Source organism: Nicotiana tabacum, chromosome 23 (genome assembly GCF_000715075.1).
Source record: "Nicotiana tabacum cultivar K326 chromosome 23, ASM71507v2, whole genome shotgun sequence".
Taxonomy (NCBI): Eukaryota; Viridiplantae; Streptophyta; class Magnoliopsida; order Solanales; family Solanaceae; genus Nicotiana; species Nicotiana tabacum.
The window spans coordinates 100,164,616-100,187,380 of NC_134102.1; the positions used below are offsets into that span (position 1 = coordinate 100,164,616).

Consider the following 22,765-nt stretch of genomic DNA (forward strand, 5'->3'; position numbering starts at 1 on the left):
TAGTAATACTTAAAAAATAAGTGAAGCTAGAGAAACGGCGATTAAAAGTAGGTAGATTGTGTAACATTCAGTAGTAGGTATAAAATATAGAAAAACAAGAGAGAGACTCTCCTAATTTGCAAAATTATCTTGATATGTTCTTTAATTTGAAAATTAATTTTCATGCTTCACAGTTAATAACCTTACTCAATCTGATATGAAGATACCTATCGTTCTTTCGATACCTTTGTTACAATCTTTAAAAAAAGATTAACGTGCTTATGTATTTTCGATATATAGTTTACATCCCATACTAAGGTTTATTTTAAAGCATAAAATTATAGTACAAAAATCAAATGAGAAGCTCGAATGCAAACACACACACATAATATGCATGTCCGTATATAGATTTTCTTTCTTTCAACAAATAAACTTCATATTATTCTTCTTATGTAGTTCAATTTTTAAGTTAAACTTCTTTACCATTGATGTTTTTATTTTGACAGTCAACCCTTTAAGGTAAAGTTAACCCTTTTATGAAATACCTTCCGACCTTGTTTGGTGTATAAAATATAATGCGTCTAAGAACAGCTCAATTATAGAGTTTTTAAACTACTTTTTAGTCTATTCTCATTAATCATTTCAATGGATAATCTGTCCATTATCACATCATACTGTTAATATATCATTGAAAATTAATTTTTAAATGCAACATAAGATAAATGTTATGAACCAAAGTGAAAAGTTTACATAAAAACTTGAAAAAGTTGATAGTATAATAGCATCTTATTTTGATGCTGATTTAAGATTTGATTCCTTAAACTTTTTCTTTTAACAAATTTAAAACAACTTAAAACTTATACCATAAATCAGTTTTTAAAAGACTACAGACAACTAAAAAAACTGTTAGAAAAACCATTAACGAAAAAAAAACGTTACTCCTCAAATGATAATCATGTCACAATACAAAAGATACCAAGACTTCCGCACAGGCTTTCCAAAAGCCAAAAGAAAAAGTAGGTAACGAGTAAATGCGTTATTGGAAAACTATTAAGTTCTGACACTGCGAAATTTTACAATATACTCATAAATATCCAACTCAAATTGGCAAGTAAATGAGTCTGCAGATAATTAAAATTAAGATCTGTAAGGTCAGCTAAGTGGCTTTATAACACCCAAAAAAAAAAAAAAAAAAAAAAGGAGAGGCCTATATGACATACACTTGACAACATGAATATGCCAATTTATCTTTTTACTATTTCCATTGACCTCTAAACTCACCTCCATACATTAATCACCTCCTTGATAGCAATTCAACAATGAAAAGGGTGGAAAGCTCGCGTGAAAATGATCCCCTATATGCACATTGGATTGATAAAAACTACCAATAAGTTACCATACTAAGGTCCTACAGGAGCAATGCCTTTGGTTTTGGCTGCGGCAGTGGCCGCAGCTGCAGCGCCGGCTGCGGCAGCGGCCGCGGCTGCTGCTGCTGCTGCAGTTGGACTTGACGGAGGAGCTGGATTAGATGGTGATGTGCTCTCCTCAGTAACTAATTGAGGTTTCTGCTGCTGTATTTGTTGAGAATTGACCTGGGTAAGCAGGGCCTTTATCTGGTTTCCGGTCAGGGTTTCCTGCTCAAGTAATGCATTGGCAAGAGCATGAAGCTCTTTGTTGTGGGTGGTCAGAATCGTTTTCGCATTGTTGTAAGCCCTTTCAAGCAATTCTCTTACTTCCTTCTCAATGAGAAGCCTCGTTTCAGTGCTCATACTCTTCCCATTATCGTCATAGTTGTGGGTGACGAGCCCAACTTCTTTGCTCATACCCCACTTAGTAACCATGGCCCTGGCGAGATTGGTTGCTTGCTGGAGATCGCTGGATGGACCAGAAGTTACTTCACTTTCTCCGAAAATGAGCTCTTCAGCGACTCGCCCACCCATAGCAACATCAAGCCGAGCAAGCATCTGCTTACGGGACATACTAGTCTCATCCTTCTCAGGCAATTGAGCAACCATACCGAGAGCCATTCCACGTGGAACAATGGTTGCCTTGTGAACTGGAAGCGCCCCATCAGTATGAATAGCAACAAGAGCATGGCCGCCTTCATGGTAGGCTGTAAGCTTTTTCGTCTCTTTGGATATGAAAGCTGATTTGCGCTCACTTCCCATCATGATCTTGTCCTTAGCATACTCTAGATCAGCCAAGCTTACAGCTTTGGCACCATCCATCGCGGCCTTCACAGCAGCAATATTAACCAAATTGGCAAGGTCAGCACCAGAAAATCCAGGAGTCCCTCTAGCAATGATCATAAGGTCGGCATCATCGGCTTTAACTACCTGCCAGATAGGAAATGATGCTAAATAAAACACTTTAAAATTGCAGTTGCATCTGAAGTTAGCTATCCAGAAGAGAAAGATGGTCAAGATAAACCACGCGTGGTGGAATGTATTTGAGGCTGATATAGCAACAAAGTTTTTATTTTAGCAAGTGTACAACAAAAGGAGACTTAACACCACATAAATAAACAGTAGCCGCTCACAAACCATGTCCAAGTAAAATGTGAGAGGTAAAAAATGCCACAAGGGAAGACACCTATAGTGGGAGACCTTTACAAGTAGGGAAATTTAAAGTGTAACAGGACACTAATTTCAGTAGGCATCTTGCAAGCTTGTTTCACAGTACAGGTCAATAAAAAATAGATTCACCAATAGAGAAAAAGGAAGAAAGGCTAAGTGCACGTGCATAATGAATTTCTAGTATAACTTGCTAAAAGAGATATAGACATAAGGAAAACCTATCAGCTATTAAACAAGCATTACGATAGCTTCGGATCGCTACTAATAGTTCATGAGAACAATGACCTGGAAACTGCAGGGTCACCATAGATGCCCCAGTATTAAGAAAAAATACCTTTGACATGTGAGATTCCAGAATCTGCTTCCGACCTTCAACATCAGGATTTGGGACAACAATGTTGCGATCAAAACGTCCAGGTCTCACCAGTGCCTTATCCAATGACTCAGGAAAGTTAGTGGCAGCAATCACAATGATTCCATCGTTCTGTTTGAAACCATCCAGCTCAACAAGCAACTGATTCAAAGTCATCCTCATATATTGCTGGTCCTTTGGGTTACGGCTACCTCCAATGGCATCAATTTCATCAATGAATATAATGCACGGTGATCGTTTCTTAGCAGCTGCAAAAAGGTCTCTTACTCTCCGGGCTCCAACACCAACAAACATTTCTTCAAATTCACTACCACTGCATGAGAAAAAGGGAACCCCAGCTTCTCCTGCTATGGCTCTTGCCAACATGGTCTTACCAGTTCCAGGTGGACCAACAAGTAACACACCCTTTGGGAGCTTGCCACCAAGACGAGTGAATCGCTGCAACAAAATGTCAAAATAAGCAATTGTAAAACAACTGCCTCACGTCATAGAAAAAACAAATCATCAAGACCGAGCAAAAACGACGATGGTAAACAGAAAAAATTAAACACAGTAAGATTTAATAAGATGTCGCAAAATTAAGTCATAATCAAATTACCAACCAAAGTAGAAAGTCATATATTAGCCAACAGCTCAAAAACTTTGGTATGATGCAAATTGCAACATGAGCAAAAATCAGAATAGTTACTAACTTCCATTCCAGAGAAGTTAAAGAAAGGTGAATTGGAGAGGTTGGAAAGCCTTTCAAAATACTAAGTTTATCTCCTCTTTTACTCCATAGGGGCACTGCCGCACTGACAAGCGAAATCTACCAGCAGAGATGTGATCATGCTTGCTAGGTAGTTTAAATTAGGTAGGTCCTGATCAGTAAGATTGGTCATGCTGGTTTTTTTGGTTTTAATTAGCTTCTCATTAAAAAAAAAAGCTAACAAAACTGCCAAACTAACCAATTAATCTAACTTTCACCCGAGTCCTCATGAGGCTAACCTATGTGACAGTCCCAACTCGTTCAACTCCCAAGCAGATAAGACAGTATCAAATACTTCACTCTAATTAACTGAAGCTACCAACCCACACTTGGCTACAACTATTTTCTTAAAATGGCAGTGGTCTAGGCCAGTTTTGCGCACACCTCAACTAATTAACCGGACTACCCGCTATTTCCCACCAACGCAAGTACCAGCTTACTCTATCCCCCATGGCTTAGACAGATGGAAAGCATTCATTTGGCGTGTTTTACTTTGCTAGGATTTGAACCCTAGTCTCTCACTGTCCATTCCAAATGTATTGACCACTAGACCACACCCTTGGACGCCACGATTGACAACAACTATTTAAGCAGAATTAGCAGCTTAAGAACCTGTTAGATACTTTGCTTCTTGTTCTACCCTCATTAGGTTTGTTCGTCAACTTCCCCAGCCCTATCAGCAGCAAGGATGCAAAATTACGTCGTAATCAAATTACCAACCAAAGTAGAAAGTCATATATTAGCCAATAGCTCAAAAACTTTGGTATTATGCAAATTGCAACATGAGCAAAAATCAGAATAGTTACTAACTTTCATTCCAGAGAAGTTAAAGAAAGGTGAATTGAAGAGGTTGGAAAGCATTTCAAAATACTAAGTTTATCAACTCTTTTACTCCATAGGGGTACTGCCGCACTGACAAGCAAAATCTACCAGCAGAGATGTGATCATGATTGCTAGTTAGTTTGAATAAGGTAGGTCCTGATCAGTAAGATTGGTCATGCTGGTTTTTTGGTTTTAATTAGCTTTTCATTAAAAAAAGCTAACAAAACTGCCAAACTAACCAATTAATCTAACTTTCACCCGAGTCCTCATGAGGCTAACCTATGTGGCAGTCCCAACTCGTTCAACTCCCAAGCAGATAGGACAGTATCAAATACTTCACTCTAATTAACTGAAGCTGCCAACCCACTCTCGGCTACAACTATTCTCTTTAAATGGCAGTGGTCTGGGCCAGTTTTGCGCACACCTCAACTAATTAACCAGACTACCCGCTATCTCCCACCAATGCAAGTACCAGCTTACTCTATCCACCAAGGCTTAGACAGATGGAAAGCATTCATCTTTGAACCCTAGTCTCTCACGGTCCATTCCAAATGTATTGACCACTAGGCCAAACCCTTGGACGCCACGATTAGCAACAACTATTTAAGCAGAATAAGCAGTTTAAGAACCTGTTAAATACTTCGCTTCTTGTTCTACCCTCATTAGGTTTGTTCGTCAACTTCCCCAGCCCTATCAGCAGCAAGGATGCAAAATTAAGTCATAATCAAATTACCAACCAAAGTAGAAAGTCATATATTAGCCAATAGCTCAAAAACTTTGGTATGATGCAAATTGCAACATGAGCAAAAATCAGAATAGTTACTAACTTTCATTCCAGAGAAGTTAAAGAAAGGTGAATTGAAGAGGTTGGAAAGCCTTTCAAAATATTAAGTTTATCTCCTCTTTTACTCCATAGGGGCACTGCCGCACTGACAAGCGAAATCTACCAGAAGAGATGTGAAAGAGATGCTGCTTCAGATTAGTAATATCATCCTGATCACAGTGTTTTTGAGAGCGAGAAGCGCAAAAAAGCGACAGGGGCTCACCTCGCTTCAAAAGCAAAGCGCACGCTTCATTGAAGTGAAGCGCAATTTTTGAAATACATAATGTAAATTTTGCAAAGACACAATATAAATAATCAAAAAGTTCAATTTAAAAACTTAAAAGTAGGTACCACCAAATCCTCCACAAACCATAGGACAAGCAAAATCAAAGCTACTAAATTACTAGAATCAACATCTTATTCTACTGAAATACACATTGAAAAATCAAATAAACTGAAAATATAACACACATGTATAATAATAATAATTAATTTTATAAACTGAAATACATATAAAATTAATCAAATAAACTGAAAATATAACATATATATAATAATTAATTTTATAAACTGAAATACACATTAAAAAAATCAAATAAACTGAAAAATATAACATATATATATAATAATTAATTTTATAAACTAAAATACATATTAAAATTAATAAATAAGAAGAATAAAAGGGGGGAAAAAAGAAAACCATCGCCTGCCCTAGCTGTGCAGACGCTGGACGAGAAAAAGTGAAAAAAAGAAGAGAAGAAGAAGAAGGAAGAAAGAAGGAAGAACAAAGAAAAAAAGATAAAATACCTTAGCAGACGCTGGATGGGAACAAGAAGAAGAAAGAAGGAAGAAGAAAGAAAAAAAGGAGAAGAAGAAAAATTACCTGGAGGAAGTTGAAACCCTAGCAGCAGCAATGGTCGATCAATTTGGGAAGAAGAGAGAAATGGTCAATTTGGTCTTAGGGGTCTGTTTTGTATAATAAAAAAACAGACCCAAACTTTTTTTAAAAAAAAAAGGAACCATCTGAACAGAAGCGAGCGCTTCTGCGCTTCACAATCGCTTCGTCGCTTTGCGCTTCTTCGACTGAAGCGAGCGCTTCATCTGGTCGAGTCGCCTCAGGCATGGAAAAGCGAGCAGCCATCGCTTCGCGTCGCTTCTTGCTTAAAGCGACGAAGCGATCGCTTTTTAAAATACTGGATTGGTCATGCTGGTTTTTTGGTTTTAATTAGCTTTTCATGAAAAAAAAACTAACAAAACTGCCAAACTAACCAATTAATCTAACTTTCACCCGAGTCCTCATGAGGCTAACCTATATGGCAGTCCCAACTCGTTCAACTCCCAAGCAGATAGGACAGTATCAAATACTTCACTCTAATTAACTGAAACTACCAACCCACACTCGGCTACAACTATTTTCTTTAAATGGCAGTGGTCTGGGCCAGTTTTGCGCACACCTCAACTAATTAACCGGACTACCCGCTATCTCCCACCAACGCAAGTACCAGCTTACTCTATCCAAGGCTTAGACAGATGGAAAGCATTCCATCTGGCGTGTTTTTACTTTGCTAGGATTTGAACCCTAGTCTCTCACGGTCCATTCCAAATGTATCGACCACTAGGCCAAACCCTTGGACGCCACGATTAGCAACAACAGAATTAGCAGCTTAAGAACCTGTTAGATACTTCGCTTCTTGTTCTATCCTCATTAGGTTTGTTCGTCAACTTCCCCAGCCCTATCGGCAGCAAGGATGTTCTATGAGTTGCCTCCATTTTATCATAATATAGGGTCAGCCAAGCCGGTGACCCTCTCACGTCTCTTTAATTTTTCTCTTCCTTGCAGCCAAAGGGAAAGTCTGGTACTAGCAAATCCCCTGGCTAATTTGTAGTCTCGCCGCTCCTAACAGTTTTACATAACTGAATTACTGGTAGTCAAATGAGAGTGGAATAGGTTTACCAGATTCAGCCTATAGAGCAAGGTAACTGATTTTCCAAACGTATAATGCACCAAATCTTTGGTTCACTACAGAACCATAAATCTAAGCAGCTAGCCGCACAAGAGGAGTCCTACCATATATTTCGATACAAGCCTCGATGATGTGTATGTTATGACGGCATACTCCCCCGAGTTTCGAACATGTGGGCCAGCTAACTCACCGGGATTTATCGGTCATAAAAATAAAAGAACACATGATTCGGAACATGGATCTTTGAATATTGGAAGGATACCCCGATTTCACAACTAACCAATTGTAAACTTGTTTTGTTCAGAATTAGGAGCCTTTTCAGATAACCAAAATCTTCAGTATTCAAGCATGTGGAAATCCAAATGAAGAATTGAAGGATCAGAGGCTACTTATGAACCCAAGAGAAATAGCCCATATAATGGTATTGTCGGTCCTCCTTCTATCCTTGCCTTTCTTGCCTCAATACCTAACATAGTGTGGATATAATCAACAAATAATAAACTTTTCAGAATGTTTTCCTGACACAAAGGAGGAAGCGCTTGCTGCCAACTTCCCTATTTTTTTTAATTAAGAAAAGGGAATATGTAAAGTCGGTACATATAACTAGCAAAACATAACTGATGTTCTCAGGTTACATGTATCCCTGTCAGATTCTCAGGTCAATTCCATCTTCCTTTGCTCTCTTTCATTGAACTTTTGTTGGGAAGAAGGAGCAGATTAAGTTAAAACAGATCTAGCGAAAACACAGTCAGAAAAGATAAATATCGATTATCGTTCCTCCATGAATAAAATCTCATATGTAATGTCAGAGCAATCTCATGCCATTCAGTATTATCTTTGCTCACTTACATGGTCTTTGACACAAAAGATAAAATTTAGGATTTAATTTTCATGCCAACAGGAGAATACATGCATTAGTGGTTATTGCAAATACCTCCCATATTAACTCACCTTAGGGTCTCGAAGATAGTGCACAATCTCTTCCAGCTCCCCTTTCGCCTCATCAACACCCTTCACATCAGCAAATTTTGTATTGGTTTCCATAGTCGGCTGCACTTCCTCATTTAGACCAAGTCCTGAGGCAGTAAACATCATTAACAAAAAAAGAACTTCTACTTACAATCAAATTCACCTGAAGAAAAACCAGTAAAAATTTCAGAGCTTCTATACCTTTGCTGATTCCTCTATCTTCAATGAGCGCACCAACACCTGAAATCAAGAGAAAGGCCAAACCAAGAGCACGGAATGTACGCCATAACTGTTCTTTGAAATGAGCCCCTTCAACAGCCACCATATGTATAGGAGCACTGGAAGTACCAAGAACGCCATCCTTCATAGCTTTCCCAACATTCCTAAAAGCTGACAGAGCTCCTAAATTTGCTTCTTCCGCATGAGAGCTAGCAGTACCACCAATCCCTGAAAGACCTCTAGTCAGACACAAATTAGAACCTACTACCAACTTATCAAAAGCCTTAGTATCGAGTATGTAAGAAAACAAACTCTCAATGCCAAGCCAAATTGACAGCCCAAGCTAATGAGAGACAAACTTTCTTATAAGGTCTCACCTCTCTGCAATGTCCGGAGCAGCTCACTTTCATCTAGTCTATCAACCTTAACCAGCGCCTTAACATACTCCGAGAGTGCTGCTGGATTAGAATGAAGTGAAGGTTGACCTTCAAACAACCTTATGACTGCCTCTGGATCGTTCTTATGATATAGCTCTCTGAGATACGCCGCATCAGTAGCTTCTTCTGTATCACGTACTCGGCGGGCCAGGCTGCCCACATAACTTGATCGAAACCTTCCCTTGGTTCTTGCAGCTCCATGTACTGCACAAAGAAGGGACACGCTGGAGGATTACAACATGCTTTGCCCAGATAAAAGTAAGGTAATTATACTTTCGAAAGAACATTTATTGCATAACTGTACATCTCTTAATATAACATGAAGCAAAAGGTCAAGCCAAACATTGAGAAAAGGTGAAGCAACCAGAAGAAGCCAGAAGCGTCTTTCGGAATTTAAACATTTTACTTGCATGTTCAATGTACATTTTACTCTACCAACAAGCTGTCAGAAGGTCTTAATGTCAGCTAGTTGTCTGCAATTTGCCAAAAGATGCAGAGGCTTAACATATTAGGTGATAAGCTCTCATATCTGCTCAAACGTTCACAAGACTAGGAAACATACTAACAAATATATTGCACAGAACCTAGGAGATAACAAGTTTCATATTAGAAAGTCATATTACTCACAAATTGGGTTTAAACTTTCTCTTGTAAGCACAAAAAAGATCTTATGAAGGCAATTTAGGCAGCGCCAACACCATGAAACTTATGTACCAAAGACGTTATCCATTTTCATATCATAACGATTTCGAGTAAACTTTTGTGTTCTTCTCAGCAAACACAAAAGAGGAGGCCGACACCATAGAGAGATTTCACCAGAAATCTTAATTGTGAAATATTATGCAGCACCAATTATTACTTTTTAAATAAGTATGAACTGCGAGAATTCTTTATCTCAAAGCAGTTTAGACAGGTTGAAATAAGGTAAATATTATTCCCATCATAACAAAATCTTATATCCCTTTCACACGCACGTTACCCACATCTCCTATCCCACTCTTCTACCTACCCAACATTGTCAATTATATCTTCATTATTAAAGTTGCTCACTTCTTGACCTCAATTGCTGTCTGCTCTATTTCATATTCTACAATGGTCTATTTGTGTATTGCAGCAAAATTCTAGATCTGCTATTCTCAAGTTCCGTTGAAGACTATTATTTGGAAACAGTACTGTTCACTTTGGTATTTTTTTTTTAAATGTATACCAATTTTGAATGTAAAAGATAAAACCTCTTTTTTGATTAGTTTTGCCTAAATCGTTAGTAGAACCCAATCTAGCATGACGTAGAGGGTGAGAAAAGAGGGGGCAACAGTTACCAGCATTACTTATGGTGTTCCATACATTGTAGGTATGTATAGTTCAGTCTAAAAAAATATAGAGGCCCGATTTTTTGATACAACAAACATCTAGCTAAAAATATATACACACAACAAGTAATAATTCCATGAACTCAACCACTCCATTTTTTTTATTTCTCAACCATCAACCACTAATATATCTACAAAAAAGAAAAAAAAATATATACACACAACAAGTAATAATTCCATGAACTCAACCATTCCATTTTTTTTATTTCTCAACCATCAACCACTAATATATCTACAAAAAAGGGAAAAAAAAAGAAGAAACACGCCTCCACTTCATGAGTACAAAAATGTTTAGGACATACCTCCACCTCCTATCGCCTTTCCAGAGGTAAGGTAGGTTCTATTGAGCAAATAGTTTAGCTGCCTTAGTTGAGATTGCTGCCTTTCAACCTGTATAACAAAAGTACAATTCAATGCATAAATGAAGAGAGCAAGGAAAAAACCATCATACCAAGACGAAGATACGCAAACCTTTGTAAAGAAAACAAGCAGTGCAAGGAAAAAAAAACTACAGCACACTACTTTTACAATTTAAGCAGCTGAGGAAAGATCTCTTTTTTTCTTTAACTTGCACTGATTCTGAACCAACATAGTAAGTGCGTAACATGGATATATGTAAAGCTATCATATGGAGCAAGATAAGCTAATTTTACACATAAAAATCCAATCATGACCTAATCTACACAAGCTTTAGCCTCAAAAATATCATAGTTGAAAGTTAATACCCTATAACTAAAGGGAAAGAAAAAGAGCAACCCCAATTTAAGAAGAGCTAATGACTCCCAAAAATCCAATTCTTGACTACAAGGGAACCTATAAATGTACCAAGATTAGGGTTTTTATGACCCAGCAGAACAATAAATCTCCAATTATTAACAAAACCAATAAAAATCAAATAAAACCCATCAAAGATATGAAACAAAGATTAAATCTTTGAGAAAAAATCTTGAGCTAAGCGTGAAAGAAGTGACCTGTTTGAGAAGGCGCATTAAAGCCATAGCTAAGAGCTGAGCTATACAGATTTGATCTTTTCTTAAACCCCTTTTCACCTTTCTCTCAAAACCTTCCTCCTCTTCTTTGTTATCTAGTTTCTTGGTCTTCTACTGCGATTATTATGAAATTTTTTCGGGTGATCGAAAATGGAGAGAGACAGAGGAAAGGGGAGGTTGATTTTTTTTTTCTTGCCAGAGAAATACTTTAAATATTTATTGCTAGTGGTTAATAAAAAATATAAAAAATAAGTAAATGGACAAATTTTTGGGATGGGAAAAGAAATGAGTACTAAAGTAATTGGAAATATCTCAGGAAGGGTAGAAGAGAAGATTGTATTTGGAGTGGGTAATGGTGCTAACTTGTACACCGTGCGTCAAAGAGCACCCCTACTCCTCTACAATTTATTGCATCCACAAATTTTTAAATTTGTTTTAAAAAATTTGATTTGGGTGAAGTTTGGTTTGAAGATAAAAATATATTTGGACATCATTTTCAAAATATATTTTACTTTTTAAAAAAAAAATATGAAAAGTGACTTATACCCATAAGTTCTAAAAATTATCAAAAATACGCAATAATACCAAACAAACAAACTTGTTAATCGTGTATATACATAACCTTCATCGATGTCATTTATTATCATTATCATACACCATAGTCTTGAACATAGATAAGTTTGGCACAAAATTAATAATTTTATAATGAACTACATAATACACTATCCTAAAACCATAACCTGACATTTTAATATCAACTGCTAATAACACAATCACTAGCTACTATAATTTGTTAAATTGTAATAATATTACAAGATCCATCAGTCCAAAAAAATAGTAGTAACTAACCGGTGGATTAGTTGGGTCATAATAGATGATGCGTTTTTTATAAAATATAAAAATTTAGGGTAATTTTTGAAATTGTTAAAAAATTCAAAGTAATATTTTGGGCCAAAAAAAGGTGTAGAGCTAATTTTGGAATTTAGAAAATTTATTTTCAAAATCTGCCAAAATATGGATAATATTTATAAACAAACAGGTTTTGCCAAATCTTTTTGAAAAAAAAACTTTGCAAAATCTATGACCAAATGGGGCTAAGTTTCGGTTAAAGTGGACTGCACTACACACGTGCGTGTTTTATGTCTTATACATGACACTATTTTAAATGACAAATAGGTTTACCAATATAAGAAAGAATACTCCATGTATAAGAATTTGTATTGTTAAAAATTATATTAATCTCTGTTTTACTAATCTTTATACTATAATCCCTACATAACATTTTATGTTACGTATATAGTGTATTTACTCTTCGTTTATACGTAACTTTTTATGTTACATATATAGAGGAGACTCGGAATACTTTATAGCCGCGATGGAGTTGCACCAACGATCAAATCTTCGTCTATATTTATTTGTCTTGGTGATAGACGTACTGACATGTCACATTCGAGGGGAGGTGTTATGGTGTATGTTATTTGCTGATGACATAATACTGATTGACAAGATGTGAAATGGAGTTAACACGAGGTTGGAGGTTTGGAGACAGGCCTTAGAATCGAAAGGTTTCAAGTTGAGACGGATAAAAATAGAATACTTGGAGTGCAAGTTCAGTGACGTGACTCATGAAGGGGACGTGGACGTGATACACAAATTATCCCCAAAAGAGGAAGTTTCAAGTACCTTGGGTCTGTAATCCTATGTAATATGGACATCGATGAGAATATCACATATCGTATTGGAGCAGGGTAGATAAAATAGAGGCTCGTCCGGTTTTTTGTGTGATAAAATGTGTCATAAAGGCTTAAAAGTAAGTTCTACAAATAGTGGTCAGATCAATTATGGTATATGAGGCGAAGTGTTGGCCAATCAAGAACTTCCATGTTCAGAAAATAAAAGTAGCAGAAATGAGAATGCTGAGATGGATGTGTGGGTAAACTAAGAGAGATAAGATTAAGAATAAAGACATTCAGAACTAGGTGGGAGTATGGTGGACAAGATGCAGGAAGTCATGAGGCTGAGATGGTAGGGGCATGTAAAAAGGAGATGCACCGATATACCAGGGGGAAGGTGCGAGAAGTTGGCCATAGTGGATCTAATGAGAGGTAGAGGTATGCCTAAAAAGTATTAGAGAGAGGTGATTAGGCTGGACATGGCGCAACTTTAGATTACCGAGGACATGACCCTTGGTAGGATGGTGTGGAGGTCGAGAATTATGATTGAAGGTTGTAGGTAGTCGAGTGTATCTCTTTTTTATTCCTGTAGTATTAGTATTATTCTCGTATTTTCTTATACTTAGATCTCTGTTACTACCTGTTATTTCTTTTGCTTCGATTTCCTTATCAAATTATTTTGTTGTTGTCCCTGCTTGTTGTTACTACTTTTTTATCTTTCTTTGAATCGAGGGTCTATTGGAAATAGTTTCTCTACTTTCACCAGATAGGGTAAGGGCTACATACTACTCTCTCCGGACTCCATTTGTGGGATTACACTTGATTTGTTATTGTTTTTATTGTTATATTAACTTTTCTTTCTCTTTGCAAACGAGGCAAATAAACTGTCTAGACGATAATTTTGGTAAAACTGCAATGTACTTATGTAAAGGCCTTCTCTTATCAATTCCATTTCGTAAAGTGAGCGAATTACAATTGGAGCTCTAAACGAAGAAAACCTAACTAGCTCCTTCACAATGTTATTCATATGAACAATGAATTGGACAAAGTTCTATGTATTAGTATTAGGGAAGGTGTATTCATAAAAGAAGGAACATCGATCAATAATTTGCTTGGTTTACCACAATTCTTAGACATACAATTATAATTTTGTTGAACAATGTTTTGGATAGCATAGATAAAAAAGAAGATGATAGCTAATCTTTTTGAGGGTGCTTATTAGTTTGAAGAGAGAAAAAAATCTGAATACAAGCCACACTAAGCGATATACTTTATATAATATGTTTACGTGTTTGACTTTGGTTGCTCGTCATGCCAGATTTTGCCAGCGGAACAACCTTTTTCTGATTATCCTCACTTCGATAGAACATCGACTCCATCAAGAAGCATTCTGCTTCCTTCAATTTTTTTTTTAAATTCATAAAATATTTTATAAAGAGATCCAAGACATCAAATATTATCTTTTTCAAAGTCGCCGAAGTGATGAAGAAATGTTTTTTCTTTTCATGGAAATCAAATACAACCCAATGAAGTCTGCATCATCTTACATTCAAGAAATTCGTCGCTTAAGCTCTCGAATCACGAAGAATAATTAGGAGAGAAGAATTAAGAGAGCAAATAGAATTATACTCACAATTTTATTAATAAAATCTCTTTTTCATTAACGAAAAAAATGCACTGCTACATAATTGACTATGTAAGGTTAGAAATTGGCACAAATATAATAGTACTATTTAAAAGCATTAAGTTTAATCAGGCTGATGCTTCTACAGACTTCATTTTTTCTTAATGATTTGTGACTTTAAATGAAAAATGTTCTAACATTGTGTTGATGTTGAGTTGAGTAGAAACAGATTCCATGATTATGAAACGCACTGAGTTTGTCATCAACAAAAAGGGGGAATTTGTTGACCTGAACGGTTTTAGTTTTGATGATTGACAAAGGAACACATGCATGAATCAGGTCCATGGACAGTGTACACAGGTGACAGACAGAATCAAGCAAAAGGTATACACGTGAAAGGGATAAGTATAAGTGATTATTTCAAATAATCTCTGAACGAAAAGGTTGTATATTTGATAAGGAGAATGACTCCTTAATTGAAAAGAACTCTATCCAAGATAAGGAAGGAGTTAAAAGTTGAAGATAACTAGAACTCTTCCATCAAAGAAGAGTAAAGCATTAGAACTCTAGTTAGTCCTTATTCTACTAACTCTATATATATCAGTTGTGCTCTCTTTTACAGGTGATGCACACATACTGAAGTTAAGCAAGAATTCAGAGCAAAATAGCAAGGCATTTTGTGAGCAATTTCTATGAGTTTTAATAGTGTGATCCTGAAGCTACACGAACCATATTGAAGAACCAGCTCCCTAAAGAGTTTTATGTGTTTCTTTATTTCTAGTTCAAAATGTAGTAGGCGTTTTGAGTTATACCTTTCAACTTTCTTAGAAGCAAATTGTACTATGTACCTGAGTTGTATCATTCAAGTTAGAGTTAACTTGAAGTAGTCGCAACAGCCTATGGCTGGTTGCTACAAGAGTTAGAGTTAATCCTTAGGTTTGCAAGAGGTTGTAAACTCGAGTTGTATTGTTCAAGTTAGAGTTAACTTGAAGCAGTCGCAACAGCCTGTGGCTGGTTGCTACAAGGGTTAGGGGTAATCCTTAGGTTTGCAAGAGTTTGTAAACTTTGTTGTTGGCTCAGAGTTGTAGTGAAGTGTTTGGGAAAAATTCTACTGGTAGTAGGTCGTGATTTTTTCACCTTTTGAGCCGGGTATTTTCCACGTAAAAATTCTTATGTTCTTTACTTTCTGAATTATTTATTCCGCAAATGTAGTGTAAGGAACACATAGAAGAACCATGTCCTTCGATAATCTAGTGCACATGAAAATTGGATACCACACAAATCATCCCCTCCCCCTAGTGTGGTACTGAAGTATAAAACATCAATTGGTATCAGAGCAGGTTATCCTTGAAGAGGCTAACACCTTAGGAAAAGATCAAGATGAGTGCACTACTTAGAAACTGTAAAGAGCAATCTACCACTAGGCCACCATTATTCATGATCACTACTATTCTTTGTGTTAGGATAGGAGAAGAGATCACTTACAGACGATTGATGGATGCTTCAAATATGGTAAAAAGAACCACATGATCAAGAACTGTTCTATGTGGGAAGTCGAGTGAAAAAAGGGAAAAACAAAAAGAAGGAACAAGTTCATGACAAGAAGAGCTACAACAAAAGGCCATCCAAAGCAATGGTTGCTACTTGGAATATAGTTCAGATGAGGACACTGATGATGATAATGTTAAACGAGCTCTTATGGCAATCAGAGAGTCTGAAGATAAACCTGATGAATAAATTAAGATAAATTTTCTGGACCTAAAGGATAAATTAAATTCCTTTCTAAAGATAGACTATCAGAACTATTGCTAACTTTAATTGATGAATCTAAGAATATAAATTCTGAAAAAGAACAATTATCAAAAGATTGTAACTTTTTAAAAGCAAAATGCAAAAATCTGAAAATTAGGGCTTGTGAAACTGAAAAAGAAAATACTGTTTTGAAGAACCAAGTTCATACACTTGACACAACTGTCTTAGAACTTAGATCTGATAATCTGAAATTGAAGTTAGGAACAGGAAAAGAAATAGCTAGTGCACACAACTTACACTGGAAAAAGATTCAGGGATGAGCTATACAAAAGGGATGAACTGATAGGATTTTTGAACGAGGACTTGACAAAGGTTAAACATGAGCTTGATAGAACATGTAAATGGAACAGGTCCTCTGATGCACTTTCATGGCTACAAAAACACCATAGAGGCAATAGAAATAGACTTGACTTTGGAAATTCTGCACCCAAATAGGATCCCAAAAATAAATGCCTAACACTTCCTGAAAATAAGATTTACACTCACTGTGGTAACACTGATCACTATAAGAGTGATTGCACTGCAAAAGAAAAGGAAGATCAAAAGAACAAAAAATTTATTCTAGGAAAAAATAGGCTGCCAAGTTGGGCTAAAAAGAATTTGATTTATCCTTCTGTCTATAGAAAGGGACCCAAACTAGTTTGGGTTTCAAGACTAACCCCTGATTTCCTATTGCAGGTTCAAGTGAAGGGGAGCAGCTAAATATGGTACATGGATAGTGGCTGCTCAAAGCACATGACAGGAAGCAAGAACCAATTTCTTTCACTTGAGGACTTTAAATAAGGTAATGTCTCATTTGAAAATGGAAAGAAAGTTGTGCAGGGAAGAAGAGTGAATAATATATATGGTGGATCAGTTCATACTCTCAGATAATGAACTCACTTGCTTGAGTGTCATGGACAGTGATCCCCTTCTTTGGCACAAAAGACTTGGACATGGAAGTCTAAGCCAACTCAACAAACTAGTCTCCAAGGACTTGGTGATAAGGCTGCCTAACATTAAGTTCAAGGAAGATAAAGTTTGTGAGGCTTGTGCAAGGGGGAAGCAGGTAAGATCTTCTTTTAAAAGCAAGAAAATGGTAAGTACTACCAGGACGATGGAACTGGTCCATATGGAATTGTGTGGACCAATAAGGACAATGAGCAGAGGTGGTAAGAGGTATGTTATGGTGCTTGTTGATGATTACTCTAGGTTTACTTGGACATTGTTTTTAACATCTAAAGATGAAACATTTGACATGTTCACTTCATTTGTTAGAAAAACTTAAAAACAACTAGGTAATCAACTCGCATCAATTAGGTCCGATCATGGTACTGAATTTGAGAATGCTAAATTTTTTGAATTTTGTGATGAGCATGGCAGAGGTCATAATTTTCTGCTCCTAGAACTCCACAACAAAATGGAATAGTTGAAAGAAAGAACAAGACATCGGAGAAAATGGCTAGGACTATGCTACTTGCTAGTAAATTGCCCCATAGTTTCTGGGCAAAAGTTGTGAACATTGCATGCTACATCATATATAGGTGCATAACTATACCTCTTATTGAGAAGACTCACTATGAGTTACTTAAAGGGAGAAAACCAAATATATCACATCTTAGGGTATTTGGATGCAAGGGCTTTGTGCACAATAATAGAAAAGACTCCCTAGGTAAGTTTGATCCCAGAAGTGATGAGAGAGTAGTCTTGGGATATTCTTCACATAGTAAAGCGTATAAGATTTATAACAAAAGAACTATGTGTGTAGAAGAAAATGTACATGTGGTTTTTGATGAAACTAACATTCTTTTTGAGAGCCAGGAACAGGATGATGAAGCAATTGGGCTGGTAAGAAACTCAAATGAAATCACAACTCAGACTGAAGCTGCACCAAAGGAAGGAACAGATAATGGAACAGGTCCATCCACCCAGGGCAACCTGACAGGGGGAACTGAACAGAGAGGAACAGATCCTCAAACCTCGAGGGAACCTGCCCATGAACCTGTTCCTCAGCAACAAAACATTGAAGGAATATCTAAGGTAAATCGGTTGGTTGTGAAACTTTACAAGTATCAAAGTTCTCATCCCATTGGGAACATAATCACTGATCCAACCTCTGGAATCAAAACCAGATCTTCTTTTAAGAACCTCTATGCTTTTGATGCTTTTTTATCTCTTATTGAACCTACAAATATTATTGAGGCTCTGCAGGATGCAGACTGAGTGAATGCAATGCAGGATGAACTCAACCAATTTGAGAGAAGTCAAGTTTGGCATCTGGTCTAAGCCCAATGACAGATCAGTAATTGGCACAAAAATCGATCTTTAGAAACAAACTTGATAAAGATGGAACAGTTACAAGGAACAAGGCAAGATTGGTGGTTCAAGGATATAGTCAAGAGGAGGGCATAAACTAAGATGAGATTTTTGCTCCGATTGCAATATTGGAAGCAATTAGACTCCTTATAGCCTTTGTTGCTTACATGAAATTCACTCTCCATCAGATAGATGTTAAGAGTGTCTTCCTCAATGGCTATCTAAAGGAAGAAATGTTTATCAAGCAACCTCCTATCTTTGAAAGCAAGAAATGTCCTGATCATGTGTACCATCTTGACAAGACACTTTATGGGCTAAACCAGGCTCCAAGAACATGGTGTGAGCGATTGTCTAAATTCTTGCTTGAACATGGCTACAAGAGAGGTAAAATTGACAATACTTTGTTCTTAAAAAAAAAGGTGTCACGACTCAAATTCACGTGACCGGCTCCCGACACACTACCCGACCCGAGCAAACCAACCCATATGTCAAACCAAGCATAATTGCGGAAGCCAATTGAAAATCTTGTACATTTTCAAATCAAGTGATAGAATATTTTTTTTATTTCCAAAATCTTACATGAAAATTTTCATAAAAATGATATAATCAAATTAAATAATTTTTTCTTTATCTACAACCCTATTTTTACATCCAACACAACTAACTATGGAGCCTTTATACCAAAGAATAGAACTACCACTTGGAATAATTCCAATAAAGAAAATAAGAAATAATATGATAGCTACCACGAGATAAAAGTAGTGCTTTATCATACCTCGGAAAGAGAGTCATCCTAATCCTGCCTATACATTAAATGTCACACCTCATCCTGAAACACATAAAGAAAACGGGACCATGAATAGGGCCCCCTAAGGGTTGAGTACACCATTATGGTACTCAATAAGTGTCATAGACTCTCTCTAACTTAAGTTCTTAGGACAAACTTTATAAAAATAATACACTAATATTTGATATAAAACGATAAGAAATTTTATCAGCTCATGATTTATATCATTTTAAATAAAAGACAAGCGAAATATAACCCACAATATAAATTTTTAAAATATTTATATCAATCCAAGATTTTAAATAAAATCATAAAAAATTATTCCATTTGCTTTAAGTCATTGAAATCACTTTCGTCTCTTTAGGCCTACATATAAGAAAATCATCCTTACCTTTAACTAGGAGTACTATACCATCACCGACACAAGAAGGCCAACTAGGTTATGTACCTAGAGGCAAGTCATATACCTACTTGCTCAGGTCGTCTCATCGTAATACCGTACGAATCGACTCAACCATGCTAATAATAGCACAAAATAGTACCCTCTCGAGGGAGAGAATTCTATCATAGTCTATACCACAAAGTGGCTATCTACGCCTACATCGGCACGTGTAGTTTCATGACAACGAACACAATATATCCGAAGCCAATCTCGGTGAACACAAGTAACTCCCAAAACATTTGATACTCCAAAAATAGATTCATAGCATAGTAGCATCAAATGATCTATTTTTTATCAAATCATAGCATTAATAGGAAAATCTAAACCATTTGAACAAAAATTAAATAAACAACATTTTACATGTTAAAGCCTTTAGCAATTTAACATTAATCTTTAAAAAGATACCACAAATACTAGTCTATTTATCAATTTTCAAAAGAATTACTTTCCATGAAAACTTATCTTTAACACTCAAATATGTATACTCTTATCAATACGTAAGTTTTGATAAAAATTTATAACATTTACCTTAAATGTCATTTTGCCAACAAGATTTAAAATAAAATTTTATAAAACAACATGACACTACATATGCAACATAATATTTTAGTACATGGAGACATCCATACTTGTTTGTCCCCACAAGTACGAAAGCACATTTGCAAACAACTTAAGCATTAACTCGAAACATGCTTTTAGAGAAAATTTCTCAAGAAGAGTAAGTTTTAATCAACTTACCTCTCTTTCGCGTTATTAATATTCACAAACTTTCAATCCCCTTCCATCGTTTCAATGTTGATTAAAATGCTCAAATATCACCAACAAGTCGATATCTACAATTAGATATCCTAATTACATCAAAATATGACCTAAAATATTGATCAATATCCATTTATGGCTTATAAGTTGGCTACAAGCCTCCAACAACTCAAATCGCCGAATAGATTCACATACTAGCCCATTCAACTTCATTCTTATATTTTAATACCCATTCAAAGTCATTAATGATACTACATCAATTGTCCAATGCCACCAAGTTACTATTCATCGTTTTTCATAATCAACACTTGTAAAATATACAATTCGGATGATTACTTAGTTGATCACTTCCAATTTTTGCTAACAAATAATTCCATCAGTTCATTGTATTCATCAATTCCATCGCCAAGATTACTATTCATCTTCTCTCTCATTTTCTCAAAAGTACTATTCATTCCATGAACTAGAGTTTTATAATCCAATCTTTCAATCATTAAAACTTATAACAAATGCTTCAAATACTTCTAACTACTCATAATAAACGAGTTTGAAGCATTAGAATTACCTTTAGTAGATCAATCTTGAAAAATCATAACTTTGGTGATTTTTATATTTTTGAGGATTTGATGATGAAATATAGTATTTGGATGTAAGAATGATATTAGAACTCATGTATATTGAGTAAGAATCAACTCAAAATATCATTAACAACTTACCTTAGTTGGTTGGACTTGATTTGAGCTTAAAATCGCCTCTTGACCTCAAGAACCCTAACCCCAAAAGCTCAAAACACTCTCTCTCCCCTACTTTGCACTTATATGCCCAAATCTTTGGGTTTTGGGCTCTGCCCCAGCCGCTACGCTTCCCATTTCACTCCTCCTCCAAGCTCGGATGCGGACTCGGATGCTATTCCCCTACTTCACTGCCAGCCTTTGGTAATTTGATCATAACTTCTTGTAGGAATGTCCAATTGACGAATGGTTTGAAGCGTTAGAAACTAGACTCGAAGATCTTTCATGTGATAACCACATAACACCTTATATATATAGATATGCTCGTCCAAACTTAAATCTTGGTACTCATTTGGAACTTTAGTCTATCATGTAATTTCCAACTTGACTTGTCCCAAGGGATCTCTTTAGGCCCTATGTCACTTCAAATATACCTCGTTCACTTGTTATTATGTTCATGGGATATCTTTCATATTGTTAACTAACATTCGCATACAAATAAATATAATTAGCACACGTCGGACCTCTTAATGACCTTATAATATTTCAAAACTTTTTTCGGGGCACTACAAAAGGTAAAGGTCTGTTGATAGTTTAACTATATGTTGATGATATAATCTTTGGAGCAACTACAGATAGGTTAAGTAAAGAATTTTCTAAGCTAATGGGGAGTGAATTTGAAATGAGTATGATGGGTGAGCTTAATTTCTTTTAGACTTACAAATTAAACAAAATTCAAATGAAAATATGATCTATACGCAGAAGTATGTGAAAGAGTTGCTTAAAAGGTTTAAAATGAAAGACTCCAAAGAAATTGACACTCATATAGCAACAACCACAAAATTGAATATAGATGAACCTGGTTCATCTGTTGATCAGAAGATGTATAGGGGAATGATTGGCTCTTTGTTATATCTCACTGCTAGTAGACCTGACATTATTTTCAGTGTAGGCCTTTGTGCTAGATTTCAAGCAAATCCAAAGGAGTCTCACTTGAAGGCTGTCAAGAGGATCTTAAGATTCCTAAAAGGCACCACTGATCTTTGCCTATGGTATCCAAAATGTAGTAATTTTGATTTAGTAGGATATGTTGATGCTGATTATGTAGGTTTTCTTATTGATAGAAAGAGCACTTCAGGTATGGCATACTTTCTTGGCTCATGTCTTGTGTCTTGGGCCACCAGAAAGGCAAAACTCTGTGGCTTTGTCTACTGCTGAAGTTGAGTATGTGGTTGATGTCTCATGTTGTGCTCAATTATTGTGGATTAAACAACAATTAATGGACTTTGGAATTGATGTAGGATGTATCCCTATCTTTTGTGACAATACAAGTGCAATCAGTATGACCAAGAACCCGGTCCATCATAAAATAA

General features: G+C 36.1%; 1 protein-coding gene across 1 annotated transcript; it reads right to left on the minus strand.

Annotated features, from left to right (window-relative positions):
* Positions 1–1,050: 1,050 nt before the first annotated feature.
* Positions 1,051–11,648, minus strand: LOC107768422 (ATP-dependent zinc metalloprotease FTSH 4, mitochondrial-like). Its single transcript, XM_016587552.2, has 7 exons — positions 11,252–11,648; positions 10,583–10,670; positions 8,851–9,114; positions 8,456–8,701; positions 8,237–8,361; positions 2,890–3,366; positions 1,051–2,315 (listed from the first exon to the last, which is right to left on the minus strand). The coding sequence occupies exons 1-7, from the start codon at positions 11,276–11,278 to the stop codon at positions 1,380–1,382; spliced, it is 2,163 nt and encodes a 720-aa protein (XP_016443038.2). The 5' UTR covers positions 11,279–11,648; the 3' UTR covers positions 1,051–1,379.
* Between the last annotated feature and the right edge of the window lie 11,117 nt (positions 11,649–22,765).

Bases quoted from the DNA above. Each gene is read 5' to 3' on its own strand.
- LOC107768422 (XM_016587552.2), bottom strand. From the start codon at position 11,278: ATGGCTTTAATGCGCCTTCTCAAACAG. The intron at 9,115-10,582 runs GTATGTCCTAAA...TTCTTTGTGCAG, and splicing joins AAAGGCGATAGGAGGTGGAG to TACATGGAGCTGCAAGAACC. The intron at 8,362-8,455 runs GTATAGAAGCTC...TTACTGCCTCAG, and splicing joins AGATAGAGGAATCAGCAAAG to GACTTGGTCTAAATGAGGAA.